At 48.0% G+C, this 27,943-nt stretch overlaps 1 protein-coding gene across 5 annotated transcripts; it reads right to left on the reverse strand.

Annotated features, from left to right (window-relative positions):
• Positions 1–364: 364 nt before the first annotated feature.
• TMEM150C (transmembrane protein 150C) lies at positions 365–27,624 on the reverse strand. Of its 5 annotated transcripts, none has more exons than XM_061350929.1 (8): positions 27,324–27,624; positions 9,671–9,752; positions 8,551–8,604; positions 8,401–8,433; positions 8,232–8,299; positions 5,049–5,176; positions 2,860–3,037; positions 365–642 (listed from the first exon to the last, which is right to left on the reverse strand). In XM_061350929.1, exons 1-8 carry the CDS (start codon positions 27,382–27,384, stop codon positions 434–436), a joined length of 813 nt encoding a protein of 270 aa, XP_061206913.1. In that variant the 5' UTR covers positions 27,385–27,624; the 3' UTR covers positions 365–433. The 5 variants fall into 5 exon arrangements, with proteins under 5 accessions (XP_061206913.1, XP_061206912.1, XP_061206914.1 ...); XM_061350928.1 differs by having other exon boundaries at positions 9,671–9,755; positions 27,324–27,444; XM_061350930.1 differs by lacking the exon at positions 27,324–27,624 and adding an exon at positions 21,263–21,333.
• Positions 27,625–27,943: the final 319 nt, after the last annotated feature.

A 27,943-nucleotide genomic window follows, 5' to 3' on the forward strand; every position in this document is an offset into this window, starting at 1 on the left:
CAGCAAAGAAAACAACACAAACTCACAAAAGCTGCAGTCTGATGACATGGGAAACAGAGACTCCTGAAGAATCCTGCTGTCCAGAGAAGTCAATTTTCTTCATCTCTTCCTCTGCAGAACAGGCTGAGGAATGCCCTGTCCTGGAGGGGTATCATGAGGACTGGCTGTTGAGTGTTTTGAACAGCGTGACACAGTCACTCAGAGTCATTGGTAGCAGGCTGAACAGCTTGTGCTCTCTCATGCTGCCATGGAGAAGGGTCCACTCCTCTTCCAGCAGACAGCTGTGTGGCTCCTAACACAACAGCCACCCTCAGAGGCCTTTGGCAATACAATCATGATTGCACATGAAAATAAACTCATCAAAGAAGTGTAAATGAGGTCATGTTTAACCCATGAGACCACACCTACCCCACTCCCCCCATCAGAGCACCAGCTACACCTGATCTGTCTGGTATTCAGAGGCTTCCGACAGGCTTTCAGAGAAGCTCAGAAAGTTCTCCTGGTACTCAGAGCAAACGATTTCAAATCTGTAGTGCCTGAACTCTGCTGCAAAGGTACCAAAGAAGCACACAAGGCACATCACCAGGCCCCACTGGATCCTAGAGGCATGCATGTGAATGCCCTGTGCCATGAGGATAAAATCTGGAAGAGGAAAGTCAAGGAGAACTAATGGGAGCAGAGACACCAACCAGGGCAAGAGAAAGCCAACAGGGAAGACAATCAACTCTTAACAAAGTCCCCTGGATGACAGTTAACCCATCCAGCAATCATGAAAGCATGAACGTGGAGGCCAAAGGGATGTCAGGTACCCAACACCACCCATGGAGAGCAGCAGCTCTCCTATACAGACCAGGGCTTCCCGATCCCAATTCAGGCTGCTAAACATTTACCCACTGGCTTGCTTGCACATCCAACTATCCAGTGACAGAGCCAGCAAGCTGGGGATCTGGCTGTGGACCTCTACCTGACAGGAGCCTCACAGCAGGAACTAGAACAGACCTCTGCACTAGAGGCAATGGGAACACCTTTCAACCTGTGCAATCCTTTCTCTTCACAGCACCTGCAAAATCATCCCTTTCTGTAAGGTCTGGAAGCATCGGTCTATCTACATAGTATGGCATGTTATGCTGACAGGAAAACCAACACCTGTCAGAGCCAGAAACTGTCCTCCAGGCTCAGGTACCCATGTATGCTTCTTGGATCGCATACTGCCTGGCATCAGGGTCTCGCTGCTTGCTGTGTCTTGGGTTGTGCTGGAGTACTCCATAAAAGCAAATCTCAGCTCCCCTGAAGCAGAGGACACCTTCCTGAGCTGGGGACCTACCCTAGCCCGATGCGCATCTCTAAACCTACTGGCTTTCCTGTGTCAGGAGGTCCTCCACATTCCAACAACACAGGATCACACATCTTCACAGGTACAACAAACAAGTAAGCAGACTCTCCCATGCTTTAACTGCACAGTGCAGGTAATCAGGGACTCTTCTTCTTGGGCTTAGTGTAAGTGATGAAAGCTTCACTTCAGCAAACAGCATTCTGTGTCTGGCTTTAAGGATCTTCTGCTTCCACTGTAGCGCAAGAGTTATGCACAAGCTGCATGGGATAGGGAGCCAGCTCCAAGCCCTTGCAAAGCCAGGGCTGGGAAGCAAGAATGGGACTCCAACTTCAGCCTATCTCCCTCCACAGAGGGCCCAAGGCCTTCAGCACCAAGCAGGTGGCTGGGCAGGGCTGAGTGCCGCCAGCACATCAGTACAGGAGTAGCTACACCCTGTCTTACCTGGCTACTTCTGCTCCCAGCCTGGCAGAGACCTCAGAAAATGGCAGCACAACAGAAGCCCAGCTCCTAGCGTGAAGCCCTGCCTACCCCTGACACATGTTGGGGGAGCTGTGGGCTTGGGGCAAATGAGGAGGGGAGCACCACAAGAGTCAGGCGAAGTCCCACATTATGAATAGCATGATGCTCAGCTACAAATTTTTCCAAGGAAACTTAAGAGGCGACTGATAATACATCTTCATACCCATCTGCTATTCCTATGGACACTGGCTGAAATGTTCCAAACCAACTGAGTGACTAAGGAATTGTTTTATGAATAGGCTGTTACATGAAGAGGAGGATTATCTTATTCCTCACCATTTATTCCTGCCTTCTTTCTTATCTCAGAGTTAACGTTGATGCAACTATGCAGTGAATGGATCCACCTTAAACAAATACCCAGAGCACATGCTGCTGGTGTGAACAGAAAGGCTGGAGTGGGGCTAACAGGCACAAGGTAGAGAGGAAGCCACATATGCATCCAGTCTGAGTGACCCTAGACCCCACAGCCCAAATCCGATTCATAAAGCACCTAGGCTTACCCCAAGGTCCACATAACTCAGCAGCTCTAAACTGTGATAACTGTCTTTAAAAGTAGCAGAGCTGGATGCAGCACTGGGGAGCATTTCAACAAACACATCAAAATCTTTTTGTCTTCAGAAACCTGACTTCTTCCTTCATTCTTTTGTTCTCCTGAGAATGTTTATCTCGGTATTTTGCATGATCTTAAATGCTACTGTGTAGGTAAAGCAGTGGTGTTATTACATCACACAGATACTATTCAATATTGTAACCCCTTTGGATATTACTAAGAAGTTTTAGAGACCTTTATGAAGTAAGAAAGCCCATCTATGAAGCAGTGCATCCTGGAAAATCACAAGTAGCAAAATGAGCCAATCATAGGATCATGCCATAAAGACAAGCTGAGCAGCATTCCTACATTCTTTGAGATCCTAGGAAGGGACGTGAGAAGAGCCAGCACTCCCTGCTGCAGCACCTGTCAGACATGTATGATACCCAGCTTCCCAGGGAGCGGGACAAAAGGATACAGAGCACCATGCAGAGGGTGATGCTGGCTGAGAGGGCAACTCGTGGAATCCCGACTTTCCGCCCCTCATTCTTCAGGTTGATCTTGAGGGTGAGGGCAGACTGGATCCAGCACGCCAAGGTCCCAAAACCAAAGGTCAGTGATGTGCCCACAAGGTGGATCTCCTCATCACTGGAAAGCTAGGAACAAACAAAACGGTGACTGTTTGGATGCAACAGGGATTATTTGCTAGCTACCTTGGACTGCTGCTGGGGTGGGATAAAGGAGAGTGGGAATCACTGGGGTGTGAGACAGAGATGCTGTACCATTTCTTCTGGCAGATGTGCAAGGTGTAACATAATCGAGATGAGCTGACGGCTGTTACAGTCAAGCAGATCTTCTGCCCAAAGCCCAAGCACAGTGGAAAACACAGTTGCTTGGTGACCGTCTCCACAGCTCCCTGACAAGATTAACCAATGCAGAGCTCAGAAATAAGTCCTTCCCTGGTTTGATGCAATAGCCAGGACAGGCAAGGACAACCTGCTGTGGTCTTATACAGGTCTATGCAATGGATACAAACTGTGAATTGAGCCTCATGGCGCAGCGCTGCCTGGAGCAAAGGGCTCCCGTGTCTCACGGGGCTCAATGACTGTGCAATACTGCAAGGCAAAGGGATAAATAGGTTCAACAAGCAAGAATATCCAAAGAGAACCCTTGAGGCTGTAATTCCATTCAGGAAGTCCAGCATGGACAAGACTTAAGCCAAACAATTTCCTTCTTCCCTCTGCCTCAGATGCTTTTCTAGAAAGACTGTAACTCCTCCCTGCAGCCTTGATTCCTGTTTGGCGATTCAACAAATTCCCATCAAACAAGACACAATATGCAAGGTAATAGTCTAGTTACTGAGCCTTCACTGATCCCTTTCCTTCCTACCTCAAAGGTAGGTCCAAATCATAGCACAGGCAAAAATGGGGTTGAGCTGCCCTTCCCAAGGTAGCCTACAGTACAAGGGGCTCGGTGGCCAACAGTGTCCCAGTGTCCCTCTAACACATACAACCTGTAATTTTCTGGAAATATTTCATCAGAAATATGCCACATTCAGCTGAGCAGTCAGGCAGGAAAACAACATGCACTAAGGCCTCATTACCACACACTTTCATGGCTTGCCAAAAAATATAAGCAGGGATACAGGTAACTAACAAGTAATTAGATCAGAATTTATAACCAGACATGATTCAAAGTACCCACCTCTAAAAGAAAATCAGGTCCAAAACAGTCTAAAAGACCTCAGTCAAAGAAAGAAGCAACCAAATGCAAAGATGACAGCTGTAAAGGACAGAAAGTTCCTGCAATTGCTCCAACCCAAACAGGTACTCACCCCCCACAAAACAAGTACCTTTTCTGTACTAGCAAGAGAAACAACTCCCTGCCTGCAAACCCAGGAAAGAAAACAGCCTACACCGACCTATCTCTGTTCCTGCCATTACTGGGGGTCATTACTTGTATGTAATGAAAGAGGCAGAGCATCAAAGACAGGAAAGGGATGGGGAAATCCAAGTGCCACTACCTTGATTTTCACTGCGGAACTAACAGACACCCATGATCACAGTGGACACCCAACCCTACAGAGCAACGCTGTGGCACTGGCAGCTTGTCTGTTTGTGTAACACTGCAGAACAGATCGAGAATCGGAGATAACTGCATTCAGGCGCCTCCCCCATTAGCGAAAAGTCCCTCTCGTGGCCACTCTGAGGATAAGCAAGAGGTAGATTTAAACAACGTATTTCAGAGCAAGGACACAACTATTTCTCCTGTACGGCACCTGTGCGTCTGTTCACACAGATGCATACATAAACTCAGTCTTTTTACCCAGGACCATCTGTGCCAACCCCCAGGGCTCCAGAGATTGAATGGGTTCTCTGCTCTGGCTTTTGGCAGGTCAAGTGCAAGCATGCTGATGCAAATCCTGCCGGGAACACATGAAAAATGACTGTGGCCCTTTATCTCAGCATGCTACTGGAGCCACATCAGCAGCAGAGAGAGGTGGCAGAGCAGCTACGAGAAGGGCTGCAGCACAGCCAGACACGTGACCTTCTGAGCTCACATCACAGGTAGTTCAAAGGCCTAAGCAGATCAGCTAGAAAGGCAGATCCTCACAGCAAAAGGAACCTCACCGTACGGGCACAGCAGCCCAAGCCTGGAGTGGAGTACCTGGAAGTTGCCGAGTAGGGTCATCCCAAAAGAGGCCGAGCATAACGCCACCAGGCCGCTGACATTCAGCCAAGGGTTTAGCACCTTCGGCTTCAGCTGAATGAAGCGCAGGATAGCCAAAACAAGTACTGAGAAGGAAACAGAATGCAAGGCGTGTCATTAGGTAGAACATGCAGCAATAACCCACCTGGCTGGGAACTCAAAAACCCCTCACCCTCTTCCCACCCAGGGGCAGAGCTCTCTGCAGGCTAGCTAACTTAGTGCTTCTGCATGGCCCTCTCTTGCTCAGTCATGGATGAGACTAAGCACAGGAAGCATTGTTCTTGTAATCCAGTTACACCAAGCTCCCATGTTTCCTTTTCTCATGATGTTTTTTGTCTAGGATCTGGGTTGCAAATTTTCTGGGGGAAAGAAGATCATCTCCCTATTTGCCTGTGGAGTTCCCAGCACATAGGCTATCACATACATACCATGCAGCCACATCACAGCAGCTGGGCTTGAATCAAGTTTCACTCCACTCACGAGCTCTCTTGTGGGAGGTACACCAAACTCCACTTGCATTAGAAAATGTATGGACAACACATACATATTTCTGCAGGCTTTGCCAAAATGCACACTGCCTCTTCTCCTCTTCTGGACTGCGTCCCTGGTGCCATAAACATAAGCCAAAGTATGGCACTAATGTTCTGGGAAAACTGGAAGAGCAGTCCTTCCAAGCTTATAATTAGCCCAAGTGCTCTGATAAGTCATATGATATATAACTCCAGGAGATATTCACATCGTATATTGTTGCCCTCCCTAGGGAATGATGCATGGAACAACACAGAAAGCCAGGCAATCAGTTGGCCTTCAGATGGGATTCAAACCAGACCACTAAAAAGCAATACAGATGAACCAAACACCTTCTTATGCTTAAGCTCAGATAGCATGCAGGTCATATTGTAAATTGCCTGTGTGAATCGCATCAGGCCCCATGGACTTGTGAACATTCAGCTGATACAGCTAGTCCATTACAACTCTAGAGTCCACAAATGGTGAGTCACCATTCCTGTACTGACTCAGGGGACCGTACAGCCCAAGGTCCATCAGTATTATTAAAGACTGAGGCAAAAAAAACCCACTGAATGCCTCTGCTTTATCTTTATTAGTCAGGTGACCATCTTCAACAAGTTATCAGTCTCATGTTTTCTTTAGACCTCTTGCTATTAATTTACTTTTAAAAGCCCCTCTTGTTGTCTGACACATCATTGGCCAGCTTCAACTCTGAGTTTTGGCCTTTTGTGTCTTCCCCCTGCATATATGAACTACAGTTCTGTAATCTTCCTGCAAAGCCTGACCTTGCCTCCAGAGATCATACCATTTCTTTTTCCTGTTATGCACCACAAGGAGTTCCCTGTTCAGCAAAGCTGGTCTTCTGCTCCACTTGCTTAACTTATGACACATTGGGATTGCATGCTCCTGTGCTTCTAAAGGGTGGTTCTTAAAAACTGACTAGCAGTGGCGGACTCCTAAGCCCTTAAAAGCAGATTCCCAGGGTACTCTTCTAAACAGCTCCCTGAACAGTTTAAAGTTTGCTTTCCTGAAATCCAGTGTTGTAATTCTGCTGTCCTTTTTCTAATTACAACAAACACTTTGAACTCAACCATTTCATGATCACTATGGCCACGGCAGCCACCTACCACCAAGTCTCCCACAACACATTTACAGTCTGGAGGTTCCCTCGTTATATTTCTTCTTGTCATGGGAAGAAGCAGCAACAAAAATGTACAGTACAGCTTGGCTTCATAAAGCTGAATGTCTTCTGTTTGCCTGCCCTTCTTCACACCAGCTGCTCTCCTTACACTCGTGACTGCTATCCTCATGTCCATACAATGCACATGTCGAGTGATCATCAAGCCAATTCCTGACTTTTCATAACATGCTTGGACTTGCTGGGATTTGGTGCAGGTCCACAAAGGCTGCATGAACAGAGGGGTCTGCAGAAATGGGGCCTTACCTGGAAGAAGCTGCAAAGGCAGGCATGTACTTACTGCTGTCAAACAGCCACATTAATGTAAGAAGCAGCATGCTATGCACATGTTGTTTTAAGTGGTTTGGAGGTCAGAAGTTTAAACCATATCATGGTAATCACATTGCACTGGGTGTCAGGCACACAAATAAGATGTGTGCAAGACCTGGCCTTAGCAGAAACTGAAGCCAGAATTATTCCTACTAATTGAGACCCTGGCTCAATATGCACATCAGGATCTAAGCTTGAAACAAAGCCATACACAGAAACAAGGTGTAAGGATGCCCAAAGTCCACTCTCAAGTGATACTTGAAACAAGGAAATTCATGTAAAAGTTCATGATTAAACATTTTACCATGTTTTACACCTGAAGCCTCATTTTCATTATGTCAGATTAAGACTAGTAAAGTATCTTACTAGTGCACATACAGGTCCGGATTAATTTCAAACTCAACTCAACTGAATTTCCCAGGTTTCTGAAAAGAAACACTGTGCCTTTCACAGGCAGCAAGGGTGGAATTCATACTTTGACACAATAGCTCAGAGCAAACTGTAAATCACCCCATATAGGAAAAGATAAATGCAAGTACTACTAAATAAGAGCAAATCATGGAATGAGTTATTTGCCATTTAAGTTTGGGTAATTTGCTCAAAATATGTACAGGTGAAGGTAACAAACAGTTTTAAGAACCAAAAACAGACAACTTTCTTCAAGTACTAGTCAGATATTTCTTGTCTTTAAGGTGCTTCCCTCTCACTTTCACTGCTGGAATATGTCAGTGAACTTCACAGATTAAGTAACAGAATTTAGGAAGGGGTGAGGGAGGAATTCAGTATGGATGCTGTTCTGCATAATCAGTTGCCTCATCTGTTGGTATTCCCATGCAATTATCTCACATTTACAGCATACAACAAAGCCCCACCATACAATGAAAAACACAGATTCGAGACCAAGAATCAGGATAAATCAGAAACCAATAAAGCACAAATGCATCCAGCTTCATTCTGCCTTTCTACAAAAGAAGACAAAAATGATACCATCTTAATCAGTGGTAATTGCAGTTTAAATTATTTCACACCATCAAGAACAACATGTGTGAGATATCACTTATATTTCAGTGAGTTCTTAAAACAAATGATGAGAGAGAAAGAGACATTTCCCTGGTGGTTCCTACCTAGAAATGCCGCCATGTTCATGACTTGGCTAAACACGCAGCTTGCAGGAGGTACGTCACCTGCAATACTTGGGAAATACAAAGTGTGTCATGGTAACTCTAGGATGGCAAAGACATAAATAACAACCATTAGTCAGAACAGTAGTTGGAAGAAAAATCATCTGCTTACCTTATATAAGGTGGTCTTTTGGAACCAGGTGTTCTAAGAGATAAATGCATAGGAACAAAGAGTCAAGATTTTCTTTGCCATCTAGCTTTCACTGGTGTATTATTTTAAAGAAACAAGTGATTGACCGTAAAGCCCACAACCAGTTCTTACCTATCTGGTACATTTAGTGGGATAATTTTGTTATCCTCCACTGCTATAAAGTACCTGTAAAAAAAAAAAGGAAAAAAAAAAAACACCAAAAGATGAAAACAGTGCAAAACCTCATCCTAGCTTCAATTCCAAATATCCCTCAAATAATACATTAAGTGTCTCAAAGCCCACTGGCAGGACCAGATGGAGGCAGCCTGTGTTCCTCTCTGTTCAAGCAGGCAGTTTTGCTCACTTCCAGCCTAACTACGCACCTTTCTTTGTCTTGCATGTTTTGCATGGTCAGGTAGACAAACAGGGTTATTCAGCTAAACTGCCTTAAAAATAACCAACCAGGTGAATGTTTTCATTTCTAATCTGAAGAATTTGATCCATCTGGTTTACCTTGGTGCCTCAGGAAAAAGCTGTTTTAATACAGACAGGATGGGACAAGAAGAACAACAAGCAACAGAGGTCAGATAAATGACTTAAGTTGCCCCTGCTGCTGAAAAGTAACATCCACAGGACAGCCAAAGCCATATCCTACAATATAACTGCTTCTCAAGCTGAGCACAGCTACTGATTGCACATTTATCACTCCCAAATTTATGCTGCACTGGTCTGCCTTCATGCTTGGAGAGACCCCACCTCAGGAAAATGCATGTCTCATGGACATTTTCATACAAATTTTGAGTGAGAAAGTGAGGTGCCAGCATTAAGACACTGTCAGGTTGCCACTGCCGTGCTGGATGCTGCAGATTTTGAGTCTGCACCCCAAAGCCGGGCCTAAGTGCTTCTCCATGAACTTTGCTCAGTCAGTTAAAGACAGCATGATGAAAGGGAATTTTTGCATTTTTTTGTCTGTCTCTTTTCAAGCAGCTCCCACCCATAACATGGGCCAGGAAGAAGGCAAGGTCAGAATCTTGGCCTGGGGAGCACAGAAACTCAGCAACAAAAATATGATCCCCCAGGCCATGAACCAGTACAGACTGGTCCCTGCCTCTGTCATTTGCCTTCACAACCCACAGTAACTCAAGGACAGAGCATCCCCAAAAACTCTCCATAAGCAGCCCACACCACAGCAGTACTTCCAACTGCCCCAGCTTCACTTGCTCTCTCAAATTACCAGCAGAAGATAACTTACACAATCCATAATCCAGCTGACGTAAACACAGTAAACACAAGAGGTAAAAACATCCACACGCTGTATTTCTTGCCATCCATACCTGCTAGAAACAAAGAACAAAGTGAAAACAAAAGAAAGAGGGCAGTTACCCACCCATCTCGCACACACACCACTTTGAAAGCAGGAAGAGCATCCACACATCCACAGGTGCTGAAGCATCCCAAGATCAAGCTCCTAACAGCCAGGCAGCAGGTGCTGCAAACATTTCATACTATCATTACTGCCATAAGGGGTTAAGCTGCTGCACACTGGCAGCATCATCCGCACTGTGCATAAAAACCAAGGCACAGAGAGCCTAGAGTTATGGAGGGGGAGACTCTTCAGACACACCTACAGAATTTGAGCGGCTTTCTAAGTACTTTTCTCCAGCATTTTGCACAAGGTGACACTGCAAGACCCGCAGCACTAATTCCCTGCTACTTTCCATAGGCATAAGGCAAAGCAGCCTCCTTCCCAGGATCATTACCGATTCCACACACGCTGCCTCAGCAAAGCCTGCAGCATGAAGAGAGTGCCGTTTTCTCATGTCCACAAAGCACGTGATCTGCTCCCATCCTGGTTGCAGCAGTCAGCTAAAAATAGCCTTCAGCCACATCCAGAGCAGAGCCAAGCTCAAGTGCCAGCACCAAAAGCACTGTTAGGACAAGGCGTTGCAAACAGGATCAGCTCTTGACATGTAGGCACTGTGAAATCCTGCATGGGGCTAGGGATGCTGCATACACCACCTCCTGAGGAAGCATTTGTTCTCCAGGCAAGATCGTACTCAGTAAGCATCTGAGATGCAGGGGCTGATCCTGTGACATGTGCAATTCAGAAATGCTGCTGTGTTGCTGTGCTGTGGTCACAGAGTCCTGTGCCTCCCTGACAGTTCTCTGACAACAGATCAAATATTTCCTCATGCTCTGTCTTCCTCCATAAGTGTTCTTCCAGGCACTGGCATAGCCAAGAGACATAGAGAGCAAACAACGTGAGGCTCAAGGCTCCAGCACCTGCTTTAGTTCCACCACAACAGCAGCACCTGCACCCCTGCATTCTGCAGCCTCCTCTCTCCTACAGCCTGCTGTAGGGCAGGCATTCCCTGGGGTCACTGTGGTCCACACAGGACAGTGAGGCACCTTGCGGTGTTAAGGCAGCTCAGGCATGATGGCCTTTCACTACAGCCTTCTTGTATTTGCAGCTTAGTTGTCTCATCCAGGTCCTTAAAGCAATGACTCTTCCACTTGCTCCAGAGAAGGAAAAAAGTTGTCCTCCTCTCAGCTCTCCTGGCCTTCCTGTATCTGCAGCACGGAAGCCATGGTCTCTCTGGACTGTTACTCTGCTCTCTCCCCTCTGTGATTACCCACAGAAAAGAGTGAGCATCCTCACTGTGTCACAGCCAGCTCCCCACTCCCACAAGACAGCCATGGGCTGCAAAGGCAACACTGGCCTAACACTGCTTGGGTCCCACAGAGGCAGAGACTGAAGTAACTGAGGTGAGGCTCCCCAGACCCTTCAGAAAGCATGGCAACGTCAGGCCTGCCCCTACAGGTCTTCCCTGTACATCACCTGGCAGGCACACAGAAGAACACCCTTGCAGTACCCCAAGCCACACCACACTTGCACAAAACCATGAGGCCACGGTTTGGTACTATCCATACAGATAGCCTCAAGTGAGGCTGAGCTGCAAATATTAAAAGACAGAAAAGCAGTCAGATGTTTCCTCCTTGACTTGGGAGCACAGAGCACTGCAGACAGGGAGCATGAAATGATGTAAGTATTAAGCACATCAATTTAAAAGGCAGGCAGCTCCGACACGAATCCAGATTTTCAACACAGTGTAACAGGTCAGAGGAAATTATCAATGAGGGTGGACTCATCTCATCTCTGTTTTCTCCTGCACAGGAGACACAAAGCATTTCATAGCTCTGCTCCCCACATAGCCCCTTCCCTGCTGTAGCAGTTGCCATTATTCTGCAAAGTGCTGCCCCTGCATTTATGCAGTCCATCAACATGCAGCAGCATCCCTTAGGTGGTGTTACTGTTGTTCTGGTACTGGGAGACCTGTACCAGAAATGTCCTGGACCAGGTGCTGTGCCCCTGGCAGCACAGTCCCCAAATGCCAATACATACGGCAGCCATAGCAAAGTTCCCCATTCCTGTCTTGGCTGAAAGGAATTGGACAGGTCACCTCCTGTTACAGCCTCTCTTTCCTCTGCAATGTAACTGCTGCTAACCAGTGCTCAACACTCCTTTCTCTGGTGGTGGAGGGACTAAGCCAAGGTAACACAATTCTTTCAGGTCAGGGGATGGCAGATCTCATAATTTATCCTTCCCCTTTGGAAAGGTACAAAGGATTCATCTACGCAATAAAAACAAATACTAGCTGTTACACTTGTCTTCATTAACCGGATGCCACAGCTCCTCCATGTTCCAGCATGCCTCCCAGACAAGAAACAGCAGCCTCTGCAAGCTATTTTATCGTTGTCTGTCATGAAGAGAGGAAGGTGGCACAGGACTTTCATGCATGGGGCTTTTCCCCCAGCCAGAGCAGCAAGTCAGCACACAGAGAGGCAGACTCCAGCTCAGGATGAGGTAGAGAAATGTAAAATTGCTCTCCAGATAACCATTACTCTCTGCTGAGCTCTGCAATGGAGCAGGGGCACATCTGAAGCTCAGTCTCATCAAAGTCAGTGTGACAGCCACAGACCCACTCCCTTGGAAAACAGCCCTGTGTTTAATATTCACTGTGCCAGACACAGTCCCCTTCTCTCGACCACTAACAGAAAATGACATCCAAAATCACTGCATATTAAATGAATGACTATGGCAGAGCTCAGCACCCCGATGGGAAGCCAGGTCCATAGTTTGGAGGAATACATTCATTTCAGCTGGTTAAAAAGAAACACCTAGAGAACACATTCCCTGCACACCTCTCAGCATGACTGGGTTCACACCGAAGAGGAAGGACAGCACTCCCAGGGAGTACAACAGTGACCTCTGTGGGGCGAGGTTTCCACCAGAGCTCAGTGCAGCCAGGGCTGGGATGTTTTGGAAAACAGGCACTCCACATCAGGCCAGCCAGCCAGCCTTAGGGGTTGCCGACCTCTATGTAAGCCTCCCTCTCACAACAGCAACAAGAACTGACCAGGAAAGTATGTTGCCACTATGCACCCTCCTCCCACAGGCTCCACAAAGAATGGATGCAGGACAGCATGAGCAAGGACTCACTGGCATACCCTTGGAGGACAGCAGGGGAGCAATGACTGGACCAGCAGTGTTGCTGGCCCCTGGCAGCACACACAGGAAGAGTGAACTGCCTGCATCTAGTGGATGAAATACGAAGACAAGGAGAGAAGGGTCCCTTTCCCCCATGTCCCCAAATAGCAACACCTTCCAATGCTGTCCTCCGACATATCCCACACGTGCTTAAAGATGTTTCAACATACCCACATGGGCAGAGGAAGGTTTAAACCCAGGACTGAGCTCCGGCACATTTCTCATTTACTCCCTCCTGTGTTACTGGAGTGCCAAGAACAAATTTACATGCAACCTCACTTGCTTCCAAAGGAGCAACCCCAAGCACATGCAAACCTGCCTACTTTTGCACTAGTGCTCAGTGGACATTCTCAGCAGTTCCCTTCATATTAACCTGTCCTCTTCAGGGGTGACTGATGTTCTTGGCTTCAAGCTGGGAGACCTCCGTGCATGCTAAGACCAGCACCTCTAACAGCAGATATAAACAAGAGCACGAGGAACCCAAATGACAGCCTCGCCCGCTGCACCAGAGCAGTTTAGCCAAAATAAAATCCTGAGAGCTATAGGAAAAATAACCTAAATTCTCCATGGGAAACACAGAAACAATTTCTTTGACAGCTAATGGCTCCACAGGGATGACATAAAGCCAGCCTTCCTCTCCACAGCTCTGCTCTGCAATGCTGTCATGACCAGTGATGCCAATCTGAGCAGTCAACTCCAGCTGGCGACAACAGCCATTTTTGCTGGCCCATGTTTTCCCACATAAACCCACTTTGCCCAGAAGGCAGTTGGTTATTGCACAGACACATTTGTCTTCCATTTTTAAGGCTTGCTCGGTAAGCCTTCAGTGACAGAAAGCCTTTGTGGTGCAATGGATCCCCTAGGCTAATAAAAATACATTTTCAGATTCATAGAACACCCCAGCTAGAGGCAGCCTACCTTCCCAAAACCTAGCACTGGTTTTACAGTCTCTCTTAACTCATGGTCTCACCCCAGCATTGCAAAAAAACCATCAAGGTTCACTCTTGCTGCCAGTTATCATGGGTCAGGGTGCAGAACTGCAAAGGGTTTCACATTAGCACTGCCACAGGGTGTGTCTTGAGAATTTATTTTAATACAGGCTTATTCCCTTATCTCTAGTCCCATTTTTATCTCTACATCTGTTCAGACTGTGTCTACTGTTTGCTCTGCTTTTATTACCATTGCCCCACTACACCCCCTCAGCCAATTAAGCTCCCATTCCTCTAATGTACGCACTTCAATTACAGCAGGCAGCTCACCAAACATGTACTGCCGCTTGCTCAAGGTTCATTTAATGTTGGTATCTTAATTTCATCTGCCAAGCAAAGGTACAGGTTCTTCCTGAAGTTGCTTTCACCAAAGAACATAAATGTAGGGGACATTAACAGCATCATATGTCTTTTTTAAGACTACAGCATGCATTTCAAGGGCCCATACACTAGCTGCATAATAAGCCAGAGCAATGCTCTTGCATTCCACCGTGTGAGGCCACTGCGTCATTTCAGAGAATAGGTACAGGGCCAGAAGTACTGGGAGAAGGAGGACGTTGTCCAAAACTAATGGCAAGTCATTACGGATCACTGACAGTCAGCAACAATGAAGGGGAACAAACACAATTTGTCTTTTGGAGGAGCCCACTCTAGCTCTCTGTTGCATTTAAAAGCAAAAATAACCACAGTCACTTGATACCTAACCACTGTAGCTGAGCAGATACAAACCAGCACATTACACAACCTGCCACCCACAAGTCACAAATGCCAACATAACAAAGCAGAGTATTTTCAGGTTTATCTCAATGTTCCCAGCCTGCGTGCACAATGAGAGAGACAAGGCATACCAAAGACTTGTAAGTAATAACAGGAAAACAAAACAATGGGGTAACAGGAAAAGAAGGGATCCTCTCCCTCAGCAGGGTATGATGGTCTGCTTGTTCCAGGTACCCACTTACCATCTCAAAGGTGCACAGAAATGCCATTTTCATTCATTTACATAACAGAGGAATAGGAAAAGGTAAATGCATATCTGGGTTGTGCATGGAGGAAGCAGGAAATGCTTCAGTAATCCTGCAACAATTTTGAGAGGCAATGCTTCCACCCACAAAAACATCCATACATATTTCTTGTCTCATTTCACACACTAATATATTCAGTGTACTAAGGAAATGGTCAGGCCAACACAAACTTAATGGAGATAGGGGAAGCGTACCAAAAAAATGGAGCTTTCTAGTTACTAAAAAATGGGAACAGATAAGGCTGTATTAGCATCTGCTTGCCTATACCACCACCTGATGAAGGTGGCAAAACACTGGCAGAGGTTGCCCAGAGAGGTGTTGGATGTGCCATCCCTGGAGACATCCAAGACCAGGCTGGATATGGTTCTGGACAACCTGATCTAGATGCAAATGTCCCTGCTCCTTGCAGAAGGTTTTGATTAGATGAACTTTGAAGGTACTTTCCAACCCAAACCATTCTATGACTCTACGTATTCAGCCTGAGTGACTTGGTAAGAAGACCATGAGACCAACAGCATGGCCTACCCAGAGATACTCCAGCATCACCCCTCTGCACTCTACTATCATTCAAAGAGTGTCCTTAGTATGCTGCTTCCTGCTCCTCCACATTGTACTTACAAGCCACTTAGGAAATAGTGTTGAGCTGCTGTGTTACAGCCAAAGATGTCAACTGTAAAATCTTCTGGGCTGAGTCTGCCCTTTCACATTTGGCATTGTACAGACCAGGTACATCCTGCTCTAGGCTCCTGGATGTTATAAAAGAAACACAAATTCGCCATAAAAAGATTATTTTGTTATGAAAGAAAATAATTTGCCACTTTAGGACCAAAGGGACGTTTTGCAAGCTTTGACAGTGAAGCGGTCTGACCTGTGCAACTACATTGGCCCATGCTGACTTCCATGAGGTCCCACTCATACCACAAGCAGGGCTTGGGCAGTCATGGCCCTCAGTCTGCAATAGGCAAAGAAGGCAGAGGCAGAAGACAGGTAAGGCAGAATTACATACCCAGCCTAGACAGAAGGAGCTGGGTCAGTGGGTGGTGAAACCATCTGGGAGCAGACACAGCCTAAAGCGAGACTTACAGTGAGCTGAGGGGCATTTGCAGGTGCTGTGTGTTTGTTTGCCCCAAGGACTCCATTCTGTTGGGAGTGCCCACTGCAAGATTCAGCCCTCAACGACCTCAGGAGCTGCAAGAGACGGGTGGCACCAGTCCCTAGCAAATCCTCACAGTGTGAGTGTGTTGCACAGCCCTTGTTCCCAGGCAGATGCCTTACTCCCTTCTCCAAGAGCAGAGCTACTCAAGACTGGGGCCACTTTAGCCAGAGCTCTCCTGAGATGCAAAGGAAGCCTCTAGCAGAGTCTCAATGCAGACTCAACCTCACAATCCCACACCATCACCACAAGGGTGTATTTTTAACTTGCATGATTAGCCAGCCCTTTAGTCTGGGATGCTTATGAGAATTGCACTTTGCCCAAAGTCTCAGCTGAACCCCAAAGTGAAGAGTTGCTAGAAAATAATGAGGGTTATTTATTTCATTATAAACCAAAAGACAGCAAAGCTCTCCCTGCTTCAGCTATGCTGTGAGGAAAGAGTCTCTTGAAAACATCTCCTTGCCTGCAAGTAGTACACAAATGGAGGCTGATGTTGTGGCAAAGCCAACAAAATCTGAGGGACCATGCAGACAGGCTGTCCAGTACTCATCCTCCACATTAACCACTCCAATCTAATTAACTGCTGTCTGAACCAGCAGCAAGCAGAATGGGTGTTTCCTCCCCCCATAAGGTACAGTGATGCCGACAGTGTATTAACAGATTGATAGGGTCTGCGGAGGTGTTTTATTTCCTAAAAACATGAATGCCTTGAAGCATTTCTAATGTGCATGAGCAAGCAAAACAAAGACACACATTACAATGGAAGGGGATAGAAGCCTGCTGAAAGGTTTGTCCCATTATCAGGAAAACAGTGTAAGCGTAGGGAGTGGTGAAGAACACACCACAGGGAAGTGAAGCCTGGTGAAGAAAGAGACAGGAATGTCATGCTGACTTACAGACAGCTTTGAAAGTAAGGAAAGACAGACTAAGCTCAGAAGAGCAAACTGCACAGAGCAGTTATTCCTGGTTATACTGTCTTCTCCTGTATTTTTTGGATGAGAGTGCATACCCTAGAATGCCAGAACAGTTCCAGGTCTCACTCCCTTTGCTACCTTGCCTTGTTTCTTCCCCAGCAAACACAAAACATACACCCAAGCTACAGAGCTTCCCATTCTGCACAAGCAGGGCTCTTTCCACCTGTTCATCTCATCTTTCACTTCTCCTGCCTCTTCTACCCCTCTTTTATCTACCACTTGGAAACACAAGCTCCTTTCTTCACTGCACTTTGCAGCTGTACATTTTTGAAGAGATGTGCACTGTCCCCAAAGCAGCATTTCCTTCAGCTACACGAGTCAGCACCACTGGCATTTACAACAGCAGAAGTGTAAATACCAAGCAGTCTGCACTTCTCAGTCATGGGGAAAACCCAAAGCCTGTGAGCTTTAAGAAACCATGGCACAGCACACCAAGCTTTGTCAGGACAATTTTCCCCCACCAGCCTCTTCAGCCACTACTCACACGGCAAACTGAGGTCCCCTTTCCTTAGTATTAATCACCAAAGGCCAGCACAGAGGGTGTCAAGGGTGTAAACTACCTTTAGGCTTCGCTTAGACCTGTGGAAGTCATTTGCTCTGAGACAAGTACAAGGTAAGCAACCATACACAGGTGTTTCTGTGGTGTTCCTCACTGCCATGCCAGTATCCCTCATTTCAGGAATCAGTTACATTTATTTACTGGTATTCCAGGCTGCTGCAACCATAAACTGCTGTTTGCAGGGTACCCAGGTGAGTTACAGGAGGAAGATGCCACACAGCATTTCACTTCATGCAAACCTATTGCAAACACAATTGACAGAGGGGACCAGAGAACAGCTTCCACCCATTAAATAGGGGTCAAGCCTGCAAGCCTGCTCTGACCAGAATCTCCATCAAATCCAGAGCACTTAAAACTTCTGCTGCCCTTTGAAATGTTTTCAGAGAAGGACTTTTCTGTGCTGCAAGAGACACCATTAAACCACTTCTAAGAATATTCATCTGGGCCAAGACCACACTGGGGAGACTCTCCCTGACATCAAATCCAACGTTACCCAAGGACTGCCAAGTCCACCACTAAGCCCTGTCACTAAAGGCTTACACACTTTACAAACACTTCCAGGGACACTGACCACCACTGCCCTGGGCAGCCTGTTCCAATGCCTGACCAGCCTTTTGGTGAAGAAAATGTTCCTAATATCCAGCCTAAATCTCCCCTGGTGCAGCTTGAGGCTGTTACCTCTTGTCCTGTCACTTGTTACATGGGAGGAGAGACCGACCCCATCTCACTACATCCTCCTTTCAGCTAGTTGTAGTTAGCAATCGGGTCCCCTCTTGAGCCTTCTCCAGACTAAAGCCCCCAGTTCCCTCAGCTGTTCCTCATCAGACTTGTGCTCCAGACCCCTCACCAGCTTCATAATCCTTCTCTTGACCTGCTCCAGCCACCCCAATACCTCTCTTGCAGTGAGAGGCCCAGAACTGAACACAGGATTTGAGGTGCAGTGTCACCAGTGCTGAGTACAGGCAGTGATCACTACACTGCTCCACTCCTCCTGACAGCACTGCTTCTGATACAGGCCAGGATGCTGTTGGCCTCCTTGGCTGCCTGGGCATAAGCTGGCTCATGTTCAGCTCTATCAGCACCCCCAGGTCCTTTTCCTTTGGGCAGCTTTCCAGCCACTCTTCCCCAAGCCTGCAGAGTTCCATGGGCTTGTTGTGGCCCAAGTTCATGACTTAGTAACAGCCCTGTGGTAACAAAAATGTCTTCTTGCTCAGCCAGCCACCACCACTAATCCCAGCAGTTTAGCATGGGGAGCAGGAAATAAGACTGGGAGGGCAGAATTTCCTTCCCCAACTACCTGGATCTGCCCCACTCTGGAAATCAAAAAGAGGAATCCAGGTGCTCCCTCCACCATTGCAGCAGACTGGCAGCAGACAGTCCCTTCCCAGTGCTCCTCATAGGAGATGCAGACCTCTCCTACTGGCACTAGGGAGCACTTCTGCCTCCTGTCCCACCAAGACCTGCCAAACATACCCTGCTCCACACAGGAGCACAGCTCAGCAACTGCTGGGTGCTGGGGAGGAGGCCTCTGCTTGACTGTGGAGCAGGTAAGGTGGAGGGCGGGCTTCCCTCCGGTCCTGCACACAGAAGCAGCCCTCCCTGAGGGAGGCAGGGCTGCATGCCTGCCAAAGGCAAACACTTCTCGACTAAGCAAACAGCACTCTCACAGAGGATGCTGCTCTAGTAGGCATTTCTCCCTTGCAGGCATGACCATCCAGAGGCAACCTCAGCATTAAAAATCTGCATTAAACCCCGTGCAAGGTAATCTGTAGCTGCTTTAACAGTTCCTTTAACGGCTTTTGAGGCTTCATCAGTCTTCTCTACCTCTCCTCCCTCCTCCCATTCACTGCACCCTTCTCCCTCCAATTGTTCCCAATGTGTTTTGCTTCCCTTTCACCCCTCTCATCCTGCCTTCATCCCTCCACTTCAGGTGCAACCTCTGCCACCTGTGGGGATGCAAGGCCAGGGACCCAGGCACCTAGAGACCTTTACAGGCCTTCTTGAGACAGCAAAAACATACCATTATTCCCATTTTAGAAAACATGGGTAGCGAGTTGCTTGCCATGAGGTCACACAGGCAATTGGTGGCACAGAGGAGCATCCACTGGATCCTGGTCCAAGCCCTCTACTGCAACAGCAACCTCCTTACCTGCCAGCCACCACCCCCCCCCCCACCCTCACAGTTTATACTTCTCATACTCTTGCCTAGGACCATATCTCCTCTTTCCCACAGACCCTCCTCTGCTTCTTTGCTCCCACTTATCCTCACAATCTCGGGCTGCCCAGAAACAGCTGGGGGAGGACAGAAAACCATGCTCAAGAGATTTCTTCCAAGAAAAAGCAATTGGAAATGCTGGTGTTCATATAGTCACACATCCCTGCTCTGCATCTGAAAAAGCAAAAACTGCAGCCCAGAGAATCTTAGGCGGGGAAATGAAACAACAGCACTGACTTCCACACCCTGGGCTCAGAAAATGCCAACAGCTGGGCACAAGGAAAATAATTTGACTTTGAACAGTGAAAACAGGAGCCAGATGTTTGTCACGCAAATATGAGTACCTGTTCTTTATTTACCCTGTTATGCAAAGGCAGAAAGCCAGCAAGAAGAAGTCCCCTTCTTTTAGGCAGTTTTACCCATTTGAGCAAGACACAACAGGCAGTCAGTGTGTTAGGATATACCTTTCGCACCCTTCCCCCCTTCCATATTGAGTTGCTATTCATAATTAACCATGCAAGTGTACTGTTGGTTGGCAGTAAGGACTGTGTGAATATTGATTAAACAGTCCTTAAGGTCACTTTCCTGAAAAGCTTTGTTAAAACAAATAATAAATAAACAAGAAGCAGAAGGGAGGGTTAGCTCAGTATTTCACCAGCCTTTACAACCCGAGGGCTCTGAATGAAAGGTCTGGCACAAGCATGCCAGAGAAAAAGCTGACTGAGATCACAAGTAACCCCATCAGGACCCTGGGACATTAGCACCCAGCATCAGCTTTTCCCTTTCTATCACTCATGGGCAGGATCCCACACTTCCTTTCCTAACAGCCCTAGACATGAACAGCCTTGCTTGAAACCTATTCCCTCCTGCATCCCAGGCATCCCGACAGGATTCGGAGAAGGCAGGACCTGCCCACCCCACAGCCTAAACCCAGGAAATTTTCTGTACAGACCCATGCGAAGAGGCCCTGGCAGATGGCCCCACCGAGCTCTACCACCATCACCTCCCTCACCCCCGAAAGGATGCCACAGGGGCGCTCCAGGGGAAGAGGGACGCCGAAACCATAACCTAGGAGCTCTCTCCCACAGCAGCCTCCTTCAGGCTCGGGGTTAAGCGGCTCCAGCCGTGGTCACCACCCTGCGCCTACACCGGCAAGCTCCAGGGCGCACAGCCAGCACCGGGACTCCAGCTACTGACGGGCGCTGCGGCACCTGCCGCCGGCCCCTCAGGGAGGTGAGCGCTCGCCACCCGCAGCCCGCCTGCTCCGTCTCACCCAGACACACTGCGGCCACCGGGGAGGAGAGAGACAAGCGTGCGCCAGGCAGGCCCAGGAGGGGCCGAGCTCCCAGCGCCCGCTCCCAGCCGCTGCCGGACGGCTCCTACCTGCGGGCGGCTCCGCTGGTTCTGGTGGCGCCTCCAGTCCCGGCGGCAGCGAGCGGGGGGGTGTGGGATGGGGTGGGGTGAAGAGGGGCTCGGTAAAGGCCGCCCCGCCCCGGATGGGCGGGGACTGCAGCCAGCGCCGCTGCGGCCCTGGGGAGCCGCGGGGAGGGGTGGAGAGAAGCCTTGCCGCGCCCTGAGCGCGGGGTTTGTGGCGGTGGGGAGCTGTGGGTGCGCTGCTCGGGCGTAGGGCCATAGGCTCATAGCATCAGTGAGGTTGGGAAAGACCTTTAAGCTCATCAGGTCCAACCTTTACCCCAGCACTGCCAAGCCCAACCACTAAACTGTGGCACTAAAGGCCCCGTCTACACAGTTCGTGAACACTTACAGGGACGGTGATTGCACAGCTTCCCTGGGCAGCCTGTTCCGATGCCATACCACCCTTTTGGCGAAGAAATTGTTTCCACTACCCAGTCTAAACGTCTCCTGGCACAGCTTGAGTGTTACCTCTTGTCCTGTCACTTGTTACTTGGCCCAGAGGCTGACTTCACCTGATTACAACCTACTTTCAAGTAGCTGTAGAGAGCAATAAGCACCCCCCCCCCGCCCTCTGTTTTCCAGACGGAACCCCCCTTCTTCTCTCAGCTGTTCCTCATCACACTTGTGCTCCAGACCCTTCACCATCTTTGTTGCCCTTCTCTGGACCCACTCCAGCACCCCAATGTCTCTGTTGCAGTGAGGGGCCCAGAACTGAACACAGCATTCAGTGTGCAGCCTCACCAGTGCCCAGTACAGGGGATGATCACTGCCCTGGCCTTGCTGATACAGGCCAGGATGCTGATGCCCTCCTTGGCTGCCTGGGCACAAGCTGCTCATGTTCAGTTCTGTCAGTCAGCACCCCCAGGTCCTTTTCCTTCGGGCAGCTTTCCAGCCACTCTTCCCCAAGCCTGTATCATTGCATGGGACTGTTGTGGCCCAAGTGCAAGGACCCGGCACTTTGCCCTGCTCAGCCTCATACCACTGACCACAGCCCATCAATCCAGCCTGTCCAGATCCCTCTGCAGAGCCTCCCTATCCTGCGGCAGTTTTGCCCCGGTGCTGTCACTTACAAACCAACACAAGCAGCCACGTGCTTAAATCCAAATACCAAGTCCCAGAATCGAGCTGTTATACATCATCAGTTTATTGGTATTTTGTATACAGTCTTACTAGCAGCCAAGTAACACTCCTTTGCCCTGCACCTTTGGCCTTCATGCTCTGAAGAGATCTCATGGCTTTGATCCGTGGGGATTACAAACACCTCAAACCACAGCTTCTCAGAGCAAGTGCAGCATCAGCATGGTCCACTTGAGCCCTTACCGAAGTGGTGCATCTCTGTGGTGGTGGCACTGCCAAGGCAGAGGACAGCCTCTCTCGCAGAAAGGGAGCTGCTGTGTATACTTTTCAGTGTTTTAAAGGCTGAGGGAGCTATTTTTAGAGCAGAAATAACATTCTTCCTGCTCTGGTATTTCAAATCTTGTGTTACCCTGAACTAATAAATGGCTCCCTGCATTATTTATTTTTGCAACCCCACATAATCTGTGAAGACCTTGGCCATGTTTTCCCTATGCATGCACCTGATGCTGCCCCAGGGCACCACCACACTAAGGTGCTGCAGGCAATGACAATCAACTGCTGGGCATGGCTTTCCTCGGGCAAGGAGGTGCTAGTGCTCTCACACCACTAAGACAGGCCCCAAAATCAGGTGCCTGGAAAAAAGCATGCTTGCAGTATGCATTAAGCACATCCCTGACTGCAAGGCTTGCTGTGATAGCAAAAGTCAAGCGATCTCATTTTAACAGAGCAGAGGTCTGAGATCAGTAATATGTCTTTCAGCAGCCAAGGCTGAGGAAAATCTCTTGTCAAACAGGCAAGTAGTGACAGCGCTCAGCCCCAGCGATTTTGGCCAGAAAGGAAAACCCAGCAACTAATCAGAAACTGCCTTAGTCACTTCACCTCCACCGTCAGCCAAAGCTGGAAGGAAAACAATGCAGCATATGGTATTTTAAAGCAATTTCATTTTTTTATAAACTTGGAGTGTCTGAGACATTTTGTTCACAGCTCTTTCTTTGAGCAGATGGTGTCCCTTCCAGTGCTGAAAATGCATGATGCTGACAGGCCCACCAAAGACCTCTCACAAATTAAAGAAACCACAGCTTAAAGGGCACAGCCTGGGGACAGCAAGAATGGGCTACAGCCCACACAGTGCAGGACACAACAGAGGTGCAGGGAGGAACCAGCCATCAGGGGGTGGTGTTACATGGGCCCATAGGGATAACTCTTACAATCCCTGCTTCACAGAACACCATGGGAGGAGCAACCCCATTCCCATGAGCCCTGTCCTGCAGTATCCCACTGCCAAAGGGGTGCACGGGTTCAAAGGTAGTGAAGCAGGGCATGTGGGCATTCTGCTTTTGACCTGTGGGAAGAGTCTTTCCTTTTCCACATCTCCACTGACCCAACCTTGGCAAAGATGAGTAGCCACAAGTACATTCCCCATCTCATTTGGAGTTACACCTGGCTTGCCTTTCTGGAGGCTAACACTGATGTCCCTCCCTGCTCAGCCCATCACACAATTGGAATGATGCTGGTGGACGGACATGGCAACAATTCTGGGATGCTCTGAGCAGTGCATGACTTCTGCCCCAGTCCTCACTGGGTTTTCCTGCTGGGCCACTCAGGCCCACAGGGGATCTGCCTGGCAATTGGACTGGCACAGAAAGGAGACCTGCTCCAAAGCAAGCAAATGTTCAAAATGATGGCTTTGTTTTCCTGTCTTTAATTAATATTTCCTCCCCCCAGTGCCTTACAGTATGTGCATTTTCTCTATCCAAATTTCACCATATCAATGCTCTTCACAGGGACTGAACTGTATGCCATCTCTGCAACCACTTTCTTCTAGCAACAGAGAAGTGGGAAGGCTGAGCCCCCATGTCCTGACAGCAAGTAGCAGGATCAGGCCTTGTAACTATATAATTTTCCTTATAGACCTCACTCGCAGCTCAGGAAAAAACAAAGCAACCTCATTTTGCTCTAACTGCAGTCCTCTCCAGGATGATGTTACCACGGAAGACTGGCTATGGTTTTACTGGGCTGGGAGTTTTTTTGAGGGCAAAAAGCACACAGAGGTGAGAAAAATGGAAAAGGGAACTACTTTGAGATTGCTTTAATTCCTGAGAACTGTAAGTCTTGTGAAAATAGATTTACTACCTGGTTTTCCTATTCTGCTCCAAAGCCATAGCAAGGCCTGCAAGAAGCATTGCCCACCCAGGATAGTGAGTGGCAGGGGAATGGGGCAGCAGCAGCCATCAGAGTTGCTCTCTACCCTGATGCATGGGTTAAATACTGTTTCTCGGTTAGTGTTAACCCTGATTTCATTAGCCAGATCATGTCTCATCAAAGCAATCTGTTCCTTTAGCCAGCTTTTTAAATATTGTGATAGGCTTCATTTCTCCAAATGCCACGTTGCTGAACAGATGCCATCAGAGCATGTGCATCTTGGCATTGGCATTAACAGGTGTTCTTTGGAATGTGCTAGGAAGCCACTCACCTGCAAAATGCTCTCTCTCTCGTGAAGAGATACCCCCAGACCCCAGCCCTCCAAGAAGAATTACCTCTTCCAATCTTGCCCACATGAACCCAACTGAGAAAAATTCACCTGGATTTGGGGCTGGAGCAGCAAACTGAGGTGACCCACCCCATCTTGCTCCAAGAAAGTGACACCATTTACATGGTAAGAGGGAAATTGAGAAAATAGGTACAAAAATTCAATTTATTTCTTTTTCCCCATAAAAAGGGAAGTAAAAAAACCATGATGGCAAATACATGGGATAAACAGGACTTGCCCATGATACAGTAAGGGTCCTAACTCTGCTGGAGTGGGTCCAGAAATGGGCAACGGAACTGGTGAAGGGCCTGGAGCAAACGTCTGATGAGGAGCAGCTGAGGAAACTGGGAAGTTTAGTCTGGAGATATGAAGGCTCAGGGGCAACCTTATGACTCTCTACAACTGCCTGAAAGGAGGATGGAGCCAGGAGGTGGCTGGTCTCTTCTACCCAGTAACAAGTAACAGAACAAGATGAAACAGCCTCAAGCTGCACTGGGGAGGTTTAGACTGGATATAAGGAACAATTTCTTTGCCAAAAGGATGGTCAGCCATTGGAACAGATCGCCCAGGGAAGTGGTAGAGTCACCATCCCTGGAAGTGTTCAGAAACTGTGCAGATGAGAGAAGAAACCTTGAAGTGCTGGTGTGTGCAGATGAGAACTGCAGCTTGGCAAGTGCAAGGCGTGATTTAAACAGCAAAAGCCTCCAAGCCATGTGTTGGGCAGCTCTGCCCATGCAGGAGCCCCCAGCTCCTCCACAGACTCAGTGCTTTGCTAGGTTTCAGGAGTCTGTTTTTTTTCCCCTGTCTCGTGCTGCCTAGTGAGACTTACATTGCTAGGTGTGTACCCCTGGATTCCAGAGGTTTCATCTCCCAGGCTGGGCACCACTGAGGCAGAGCCATTGTGGTAGCCAGGGCACATGGGCATGTGTTAGGAAATGTCACCTTTCACACTGGGCTCTGCCTTTGGTACTTCTTTTTATCCTTCTTCTTTAAAAGATCTTAAGGGAAATTGTACCTTGATTCCCAATAGGTGGTCAAAAGAGCCACATAACTCCCTGTGAGACCCTTTCTATATAAAGGTACAGTTACAAAGAAGTCCAGAAGCAAAAGTACCAAGTTAGGCCAAGTCCAGCCTGGCCATGCCTTTGGGGCCACAGTCTGGTAGCTGATACAACCCTCAACTACTACAAGTTCTCCCCTTCTGGGAGCCCTCCCAGCTGCAAATACACCAATTAATCAGCTGACCAAAGCCCATAGCTCTGTCACCACCTTTCCATCGTGACATGGACTCCCAGGCTCACATGGACATGATTCCTTTCACAAGACTTCTTGCTTTCTTCCTGGGAGCCTCCCACCCCAACTCCTCAATGTGATACCTAAAGTCATTTTCCATCTGCAGGGCTTATTCCCAGAAAGCCATGTACTGGCTACTGATTTCTGGGTGTGAAAATTAATCTGTGCCAGCCAGAGGACAGCATTTGCCTTGCACTTGCAAGCCACAGAGGGAGATAAGGTTGCAGACACTGCCCTGGGGTTACAAGGGAACAGTAGTCAAAATCTGCCCCTGGTGCCTCAAGCAGCCTCCTCTGCATCCCTGCACCCCTCCAAGCAATCTCTCACTTCAGTGCCAGCACCCTCTCCCTCACCAGAGCCCCTTTTCCAAGGTGTAACTCTAGCAGCAGCAAGTTTTGCTCAAGGGGATTACCTGAACATATCCCAGCCTGTGTACCCAACTGCAGCTGAGCTGGGGTTATAGATGGAGCCTGAAAGCTCCTCCATCATCAGCTATCACAACCTCAGCCTCACACCCACACCCTGCAGGCTGTGTTTGTGCACAGCCCTGATGGGATTTTATCAATGTTTGCACAGCCAAGTACATGCTGTAAGCTGCAGCTGAAATCCTTCTTTAGAGAATGTGCATAGCATTTTCTTTAGCCACCCCATCGTACAAAGTGACTTGCTCAAGGTTTCTACTGTGGAAGGAGCACCTAGTCCTGAGCCAGCACTGCACTTCTCAAGGGCCCCACACCAGTTCTGGGATAAAAGGTAAAAAAGATCAAGTCCCTGCTGTGTGCCAAAACTGAGAGCATGGAAACACTGCAACACTGCACGTGACAACATACAAAACCCTCTTGTTCTCAGTCCTACATGGAGTTCAGATACTTTAACATACCAAAACCAGAGTTAGACAAAATGGAAGACCAAGCACTGTCAGACCATCAGGTCATAGAAAAGTTTGCCAGTCTCTGTATCCTTGGCTTAGCCTAGTCTACAGCCAGCCACCCATGCTTTCGTACTGCTCAGAAAGTGGGGTCCTTCTGGGGACCCTGACTACCAGAAGAACAGGAGTGGTGCCAAAGCCCCCAGAAACGAGTGCAGCTTATGCCTTGATACCCACCTTACCAAGGATTCACTACTTACCTTTGTCCCTGCATGCAGCTGCGGATGGATCCCCCTCTTCCTGCCTCCCAGAGATCATCATCTTCTTGAGGAAGAGGAATTGACACTAGAGAACATGGCCAAAATGACTTCCAAAACAAACAAAAAGAAAGTTCAAACCAACCCCCTCCCTCCCCCCAAAAAAATCATGACTACTAAGCAAGAAAGGAAATGCATGAAAATGTTCCTTGTTTTACCAAAATTTAAGGCATTCTCTTTGAAATAAAAATCTAGTTCTCCTGTAAAAGCTAACTCATTTTTTTTTTATCAACTCCACCACATGGAGAAGTTCATCTACAGAAACAGGAATTCTGGTAGCACAAGCTCCAAGATAGGACATCTGATGGAGGAGCTTTCCCTTTTCTGAATGATGTTTACTTGCTTTCAGGTTTTCAAACCTATGACTAAATTGCTAATGAGCTCAAAATCTCAGCTCCCTAAATCCCAGTGGAACTGCTGTTGCTGGTGCAGTCTTATACTGGCAGGGTTACGGAGGGAAAAACCTACCTTGTTGACATTTCAGGTAGTCAGAAAGGTTCAAAACAGCATTGTCCTGGGTTCAGCAGTAGCAGTCATTTTTCTCCTTCTTAGTAGAGGGTGCA

Source organism: Neopsephotus bourkii, unplaced genomic scaffold (genome assembly GCF_033783945.1).
Source record: "Neopsephotus bourkii isolate Nb327-2 ecotype Australia unplaced genomic scaffold, CSIRO-AGI_Nbou_v1 NB_547, whole genome shotgun sequence".
Classification (NCBI taxonomy): domain Eukaryota; kingdom Metazoa; phylum Chordata; class Aves; order Psittaciformes; family Psittacidae; genus Neopsephotus; species Neopsephotus bourkii.

Bases quoted from the DNA above. Each gene is read 5' to 3' on its own strand.
- TMEM150C (XM_061350928.1), bottom strand. From the start codon at position 27,384: ATGATGATCTCTGGGAGGCAGGAAGAGGGGGATCCATCCGCAGCTGCA. The intron at 9,756-27,323 runs GTAAGTAGTGAA...CTTTGTTTCTAG, and splicing joins AGCTGCATGCAGGGACAAAG to CAGGTATGGATGGCAAGAAA. The intron at 8,300-8,400 runs GTAAGCAGATGA...GTATTTCCCAAG, and splicing joins AAAAGACCACCTTATATAAG to TATTGCAGGTGACGTACCTC.